An 8,909-nucleotide genomic window follows, 5' to 3' on the forward strand; every position below is an offset into this window, starting at 1 on the left:
GAATGAAATTTCCTCATTCCTAGCAAAGGGAACCTTTAAATGAGAATCTTAAGACAATGTCTACATGAAGATTTTAAGTCAGCCTACAATATACAGCCCCTTCCCTTGCTGGGAATGAGCATCTCCCTTAAAAATCTAAGCAAGTTTCATTTAAGAGGAAGAGGCATGGGAGCTAGTCACGGGTTTTCTCAGCATTTTGTAGTCAGTGACTTCACTGGTCCCCTGCTCTAGCCAGTGCTGCAATATTTTGCTTCCCCTCATCTCCATCTTTGTCTGGTAAAAATACTGGGAAAAGCACTGGATGCAGGCTTATGAGTGTAATAGACCAGAGAGCATAAGATACGAGATAGAGGGAGAAAGGTGGGTGTGGGGATGTCCAAACTGCAAAAATGTCTTCCCTCCATTTTAGACTCTAGACTACTTGGTTTATTTTTGTGGTGTGCATTCTTGACATGAGCTGCTCAGCAAAACGTAGATTTAATTTGTGGCAGGATCACACTGGCATAATTTAAGAGCACTGCAATCTGGTCTTCAGTTTTCAATAATCTAAAGTCCTAAAAACCTTTAAAACTTCCCCTCATGTCATGTTGTAGAAAATATTTCTCAGCCAATCTGCAGAATGTTAGCTTTACAATAGAACTTCCCCAAGGAAATGAAGACAAAAAAGAGATGAAGAGAAAAAGAAGACCCCTCTTTCTAGTGAGAAGATAGAGTGGTGATTGCTGACGTAAGAAATGGATTTCTTTCCCCTGTTAACAGAAAATCTCCTTCTCACTGCAAAGACCTCTAGACCAAGTGTAAATTTCAGAATTTTTCCTAACTGAATCCATCTCAAATTTTTGCATCCTCTCAAATGTAAAATTTGATTTTTGTGTGAGTCTTCTGTAACCAGAAGTGCTGTCTCTGGTGCACAGACTTGTAGGGTGAGCTGCAAAGCTCCTTTCTCTGTTGTGTGCCTACAAACCTAAACACGTTCTTGTGCATGTTCGTGATGCCACCATTCCTTGTGAATCCAGCTGAGGGACTTTAAGAGCTGACTGTGCATACTCTTCAGTATAAAATGAACTTGGAACCACTGTAAACCTGTGGTCAGCCCCCAGCTTTGCAGAACTGGCTTCTGTGTACATCTCTAGTGAGCAGTGCATGTAAAATTGTATTTTGATTTGGTAAAATCTAAAATGTATTTTACTGATAACTGCCATGTCTGTGATTTATGATCCTTGCTGTTGTTGTATGGTGGTGTTTTGAACTGTGTTGGTATACTGTCTGTCATACTGGCAGTCCCAGATAACAACTGGGGTGCATTGTACTGGGCACTGTGCAAACCCTGACGAAAAGACTGACTCTTTTCTCTCAGAAAACGTAAATAACTAAGCTGACAAATAAACAGCAACTTAGACAAGCACTAGGAAATAGATTTAACTAGAATCACCCTGCAACAAAATACCTTCACAGATTCACAGATTCACAGATTTCTCTAGGTTGGAAGAGACCTCAAGATCATCGAGTCCAACCTCCGACCTAACACTAAGTACTCCACTAAACCATATCCCTAAGCTCTACATCTAAACGTCTTTTAAAGACCTCCAGGGATGGTGACTCCACCACCTCCCTGGGCAGCCCGTTCCAATGCTTAATAACCCTTTCGGTAAAGAAGTACTTCCTAACATCCAACCTAAAACTCCCCTGTCGCAACTTTAGCCCATTCCCCCTCGTCCTGTCACTAGGCACGTGGGAGAATAGACCAACCCCCACCTCTCTACAGCCTCCTTTCAGGTAACTGTAGAGAGCAATGAGGTCGCCCCTGAGCCTCCTCTTCTCCAGGCTGAACAAGCCCAGCTCCCTCAGCCGCTCCTCGTAAGACTTGTTCTCCAGACCCCTCACCAGCTTGGTCGCCCTTCTCTGGACTCGCTCGAGCACGTCCATGTCCTTCCTGTAGCGAGGGGCCCAAAACTGAACACAGTACTCGAGATGCGGCCTCACCAGAGCCAAGTACAGGGGCACAATCACTTCCCTCGACCTGCTGGCCACACTGCTTCTTATACAGGCCAGGATGCCGTTGGCCTTCTTGGCCACCTGAGCACACTGCTGGCTCATATTCAGCCGACTATCCACCAATACTCCCAGGTCCTTCTCGGCCAGGCAGCTTTCCAGCCACTCATCTCCCAGCCTGTAGCTCTGCTTGGGGTTGTTGCAGCCCAGGTGCAGGACCCGGCACTTGGCCTTGTTGAACTTCATGCAGTTGACCTCAGCCCATCGCTCCAGCCTATCCAGATCCTCCTGCAGAGCCTTCCTGCCCTCGAGCAGATCGACACACGCACTTAGCTTGGTGTCATCTGCAAACTTACTGAGGGTGCACTGGACGCCCTCATCCAGATCATCAATAAAGATATTAAAGAGGACCGGCCCCAGTACCGAGCCCTGGGGGACTCCACTAGTGACCGGCCTCCAACCAGATTTGACTCCATTCACCACAACTCTCTGGGCCCGGCCATCCAGCCAGTTTCTAACCCAGCGAAGCGTACGCCAGTCCAAGCCACGAGCAGCCAGTTTCTTGAGGAGAATGTTGTGGGTCTTATTCCACTGTTTTCACTTCAAAGGTTTTGTGTTCTGAGATTTACTCTTGCATTTCAGGATTAGGGAGCTGAGTGTTAGCTGACTCTGATTTCTGCATCCCTAATGAAGCCTAGTTGGATAGTGCTGGGGAACTAAGCATGTCTAGCTCATTCATCATTTAAAGGGTTCAAATGGCAGGAGGCATCCTCCTCTTCAGGAATATGCTTTCACTGTTTTCAGATATCCTGGTAGATGAGGGAGTGTGCGATCACAGAAAAAGTATCAGAGTTGGTTGGCTATTTGACCTGGTCATACCCAGAGCTTTGGAAAGGCAACTTTCATCTTCTACTGCTCAGGACTTTCTTCAAATAGGAAAACAGAGGAAGCAGGTGTAATGGAAGCAAATGTGCTGCTTTGTTTTATTCATTGCAAAGAATGTTTTTATCTGGTTGCATCACAGAGTTATCATTATTATAGGAAGAAGTTATATTATAATTGTATTATAATATAATTATATTATAGGAAGAAGTTCTTTACTATGGGGGTGGTGAGGCCCTGGCACAGGTTGCCCAGAGAAGCTGTGGATGCCCCATCCCTGGAGGTGTTCAAGGCCAGGCTGGATGGGGCTTTGAGCAACCTGGTGTGGTGGGAGGTGTCCCTGCCCATGGCAATAGGGTTGGGATTAGATGGTCTTTAAGGTCCCTTCCAATCCAAACCATTATATTATTCATTGGTTATTTGTTTTAGTAATGTGTTTTTCATACAAAATGTAAAGGATTTTTCTAGGTAAAATGCAAATGTGTGTCTTTTTCCCTCTTTTCATTTATTTTTTTTTTCTTTTAATTGACAAATGAATAATGGTAAAGGATCTGAAAATGATAAGTGAAGTAATTCATAAATGCAAATAAAATTATACAAATATTTAAGGATAGTTGCTCTTTTCTCTTCTGAAATATGAAGACGCTCAAAAGACTAAAGATGTATTTTTCTCTCCTTGATTGCTCTCATTTCATATTGTTCTTCAGCAGTGTTTTCAAATACACCGGTTTTAATATGAAGAGAACATTTCTAGAGCTATTAGGGGTATGCTTAGACCCACAGCTCTGTGTTTGGTTCATGGACTTGGGTGCTCTGCTTCATTGCATTTCCCACATCCCCTGCATTTACTTTCTCGCCTTAATTTTGCAAGCAAGTAGAATACTGAAATACTTGGGTCTGCTGCCCTTGAAACAGTGTGGAAGGAGTAAAGTGTTTGTGTAATTCTACATACTTGTGCCAACGACAGACAAAGCCAGTGTCTTGAGTTTGTTACTGGTAAACAGCCGCCAAAGTGGCTGGTACTTTATGGAGTCTGTATGTGAAAAAGGTTGGTAGAGTTGCAGAATAAGGGAGACATTTTAAAAAACAAAGATTGCTTTCAGGAGACAGTGTATTTTCAATTTGCCAACGTGGAGAGTGTCCAGTTATTTTTTACCACATAATCTGATATGTTGAATTAGACTCAGTGGTAGTAAGCTGAAAAATCTGTCTTGTGTCTGCTTTGATCCAGATCCATGAGCTAGCCAACCATACTTGCCTGAAGGGAAAGTACAGTGAGAGTCTTAGGGCAAATTTCCATTTCCCTGATCACGGTCACTCTGCACCAGAGGCAAGTTTGTGCTGCCCCAAAGTTGTTCAATATTCAGTGACTTTTCACAGAATCACAGAGTGGTTTGAGTAGGGAGGGACCTTAAAGCCCATCCAGTTCCAACCCCCCTGCCATGTGCAGGGACACCTCCCACCAGACCAGGTTGCTCAAGGACTGTAAAGATGTTACTTCAGGACTGTAAAGGCAGTGTTAGGTTTGCTTTGATTTTTGAAAGCTCTGTAGATCTGTCACAGCAGTTAGGAGGCAGCTAACTGTGAGTGTGTACAGTGCAACTTCGCAGGAATGAGAGGGGCCAGTTGCAGCTGCGGAGGTTCAGACGCTGCACATCCTTTGCCTTGTCCTGCTCTATGAAGAGGGATAAGGGCTGCCTGGGGAGCCCTGCGCGCCCATAGATCCCTTTATGTGTAAGGAATTCCTCCTGTGGTTGTATACATTGATTTTTAGATTATTTACCCTCAATAATAAACCTAAGTGTCTTGAAATCTTGGTATGTTTTATTCAGGGCTTCTTTATAAATTGCAAGGAGATTTACTGTAGTTTAGAGTCAGGTAGTGAGAACTGAGTTCATTTTACAGCTTTGCTACTCGGAGTGTGGTGCTGTTATTTCATCACATTGTGTTTTTATAAAGTAAATTTCAGATCTTTTTGTATCCGTGAAGCACTCGGCATTACAGGTGGTTAGGATTGCACATTTGGATTGCAGCTTAAGGCTGGCAAGAGAAGGATTTTGCCATCTGGTCCTGAGAAGTACTTAGCGTCTCCAGCAAGACATTGGATAAACTCCAGTGAGGGGTCACTGGAGAACTGGTGCTGCTGAACATCGCAACAGAATTGCCCGTTGCATGTGATCTGGTGTGCACATAATGCAGACATTGTCTGTGGGCTTATCTAGACTGTGGAAATCTCTCAGCGTTGCCAGCACGCTGATGCAGCCTTGTGTGCGCTCACAACAGCGACTGCTGGAATAGTCAGCTCAAACCTGGCTGTACCTCCTTCTTCCAGAGGTAAGCAGAGCTTATACAATACAGTGATATATGCCCCACTTGCTGCTCTTATTACCCCTAGCACTGTTGAAATATTTCATTACTACTTGAGCAGTTTAGCAAACTCCCCATTGTAGAAACAGTATGATAGGCATTTTTTGTTTATTCTTTTCTCCTGCAGATGGGTAGCTTGGTTTGAGGTTATTAAAACCATAAAGCTGTCTGGGTAGCATACTGATCAGATAATACAAAGGCAGTCTTGTGTTTATTACTTTTCTTTTTCTCTTTTTAAAATTCATAGTCATTAAATAGACTGAACTGCATGTAATTTTAAAAAATATGGAAGAAAAATTTTCTGAGCCCTAAAATTATCCTTTGCAACGAATTCTCAAAACCAGTTCTAAAATTTGAGGGGCAGTTTTTTTTTGCTGTAGTTGAGAAACCGTAGAGGTGGCCTCTAGGGACAATCACAATATGCTTTGTGGTACACTGTGCCACGGGAAAAGGATCAGCAAATGGAGAGTTATATTAAAAGAGGATCAAACACAAAGTTTTTTGAAAAAACAACTTTTGAACTCTGAATAAATCTCTCAAAATTGATTATTTATAGCAGGATATACTGCTTGATATGCGGCATTCTTCATTCAGTATGAGTATTGCCTCAGTGTCTTAACATGATGTTTATGGGGCACTGTGATTTTGAAGATGCCATCTGTCAGCTGAGGTGTGTAAATGAGATCGTAACCTCTAGTGACCAGAAATTGTGTCCTGGTGTTTTTCACAAGAAAAGAGATTATATAAATTCCCGCTGAGTCTAACCTACTTACCCAAATCATCCTGCCCATTGAATTGTGTATGTTCTTCATTGCTTTCTGCTATGAAATTATGTTGCTAAACACCGTCATTTCATTGGTGAATAATATAAGCTCTGTGCGTGGTTTGTTGTAATTCAAGTAGAGCAGAATAGAAAAGTGTGCCTAGTCATTAAATAGCCACAACTATTGCTGTAGTTAAAATGGTACTATCCTGACTATATCAAAAGGGGCTTTAACATTAAAAAAAAAAAAAAAAAAAAAAAAAAAAAGATATTGGGAGAAAGGAGAAACACAAGTTTTTATTTTTATCTCAAGTCCGTAAAAATACTTTTTGCCTCTAGGATTCTTTTTTTTTTTTTGTCATGAAAAAGTTTCAAAGGTTTCAGATATGTCTCATATCTTCTGAAAAGTTGTAGGGTACACAAGAAGATGTAGCTCAGCATTTCAGAACCTCATTATGTGTGGAGAGATGCTGAGCTTGGCAAGAAGGAATTTATGTAATCAAGCAGAAATATAGTTTAACTATCCCTTAGTTACTTTATCAGTGGGTGGCATTGGCAAGAATCTGGTGCAAGCAAAAGTTTGCAGTGATAACTGATCTGGAAAGGGGCTTTTTATAGTGGTATAACTAATGGTAATACATAGGAGGAAGGTGCATCTCTGAAAGGTTAACTCTTTATAGATTTGCAATTCAAAAAGAAAAACAACAAAAAGCCTTCCACATGCACATACCAATTCTGTAACAGGATAAGACTGAGTCCCTAAGTAGTTAGCTTTATTTTTAAAGGAAGAGGTGAATTAATTTAACTATTCTTGTGCCTTTTCTAGATTCTTCTAGAATCCTGTGATCCACAGGTATCTAGCTGAGATACTAATCATCTTTGGCTTTATTGTTTTATCTGCTGAGAGCGCTCAGCATTTCTTCAAGAGACAAAAAAATTTTGATTCTGGTTCTTGGTGAATCCATCTGTGAATTTTAGTTCTTCTTCCGAATCTGAGCTTATTTTAATTCTTGTATAACTCTGTAGGGATTTTGAGCAAAAAGCCTTATAAGAAACCATCTCTTAAGGTTGCTTAGATTTACATGTGAGTCACTTCTATGGCATTGCCTTTTCCTTTGGAGTGAGCAGTCCACAGAGCTTAATATTCATTAGGAAGGTGATCTGCAGAAGAAGGAGAACAATTGGTACCAGCATAGGTACCAATAGAATACAGGAAAGGATTGTAACGTACAGCATACTTGCCCACTGTACTCTGTTCCTTGAGGATTATGAACAGATTTGAATTCCCACTATATAGAACTGGATGGCTTTTAGATACAGCTGTTTTCTCCCTGGCTGGTGCAGGGAAATGCATGTTTCTCAATTCTCAGTGGCACAAAGGCTCTTTTTACCAAAGAATAATCTCAGAAGGAGTTGGTGACAGTTGTATTACTGCCCTGCTGCAGGGGCTACATTTTACCTGGGGAGCATAAAAACTGGGAACAGCTGCAAGTGGGATGTTATGTATTAACATATTTTCTCAGGCACTTTCCTCTCTCCTGCTCTTTTCTTGATGATCTGTATTGAGTGTTGACAGTGGGATGGTTGCAGTTGTTTTCCACTGCTACCACTTGCCTGCTAATGATCTTTTTATTGTTAGCAATTATGTGATTTTTTTCCAGTAAGTTTTGAACCCAGTGCATCCTGCTCTAAAAACAGGAATTTCTTTTCTGTTCACTTTGGCTACATAGCACAGGTGAAAATACCAAAGAAACGTGTTCATATGGTGGTACACAGATGTGTTTGTGTGGTGCTGGTCATAAGCTAATTCACTTTCTGTAGGACTTTGTAATCTGAGCAGCTTTAAATCACATTTATTGAATATGTTCAGAGAACAGAACAACCCCAGTGACCAGATCTATGTGTTTGTCTGCACAGAGTTGTCTACAGCATAGGCCTGGGAGAGGTGCAATGGTAGTCCACTGCAAGCTTGAAGCCTGTGGGTGGGACACAGAGAAAGATGTGCTTGTAGATGTACGCCCAGGTCAGCTGGTGGGATGTCACTGACATTGATTATGTGGTTTACCTATGTGGTTTGCGTCATCTCAAGGATTAAAAGAAATTACTGCTTTTATGTTTGCATTTGTTTCACTGTTTAGAAAGAATGACTAAATTATATACATCTTTAATGAAATATTCAGTGCCTCTCATTTTGTTGTTGCAGCAATCACTGAAAAGAAGAGGGAGCAAAGACCTACAAAAATCAGAAAAAAAGTCACAGCAGACACCAACAGAGGTATGTCGAAATAACAGTACTCTGGATCCTCATGTGTAGGCTTCAGGGACACTCTAGAAATGATGTATATGACATGCAGTTTTGCACTTCAATTGCTTGCTGTCTTTGGTCTTCTCTTTATACATATATGCTGCGAAATGGAGAACTCTTACACCATACCTGCAGTCAGCTGGCGTGATGTCAGGGACCACCTAAATGAACCACTGGTGCTGCAACAGAATCCACCAGCTTACATGTGCTCTGTATATTTTAGGCAAAATAAGTAAACGAAGCACCAGTGGAACAAGATTATAGGCTTTTTGTGTAGAGATTTCAGGGTATTTGAGGACTGTAAAGCCTGTTGCAGCATTGCAAGTCTAGAAAATACAAGGTGCCCCTAACGGTATTTTCTGTAGACTATGCAGACTTTCATCGCAAGTAAAATAGGCTTTCTCCCTCTTTTAAATTGAAATATTTATTTCCCTCTCTTCTGCCTACTGATCAGTGAAAAAAATGATCACGGGAAATCCTCTTTGTTTCTAAAGCCATGTACCTGTGATTGTTGATCTTGTAATTTAAGACCATCTACTGGAGGTCTCCTGTTTTACATCAAGTTTCTTGAAATACTTATTTTTCCTTTTTTTTTCTAAG

At 41.4% G+C, this 8,909-nt stretch overlaps 1 protein-coding gene across 5 annotated transcripts in view; it reads left to right on the forward strand.

The window, feature by feature from the left end:
* Window positions 1-8,909, forward strand: part of MTCL3 (MTCL family member 3) — a 34,341-nt gene that overhangs the window by 22,730 nt on the left and 2,702 nt on the right. For all 5 annotated transcript variants that reach the window (XM_048065579.2, XM_066994308.1, XM_066994309.1 and 2 more), the window contains exon 5: window positions 8,208-8,279. In XM_048065579.2, coding sequence (XP_047921536.2) covers window positions 8,208-8,279 — 72 coding nt within the window. The remainder of the gene's footprint in view (window positions 1-8,207; window positions 8,280-8,909) is intronic.

This window comes from Anser cygnoides, chromosome 3 (assembly GCF_040182565.1).
Source record: "Anser cygnoides isolate HZ-2024a breed goose chromosome 3, Taihu_goose_T2T_genome, whole genome shotgun sequence".
Lineage (NCBI taxonomy): Eukaryota > Metazoa > Chordata > Aves > Anseriformes > Anatidae > Anser > Anser cygnoides.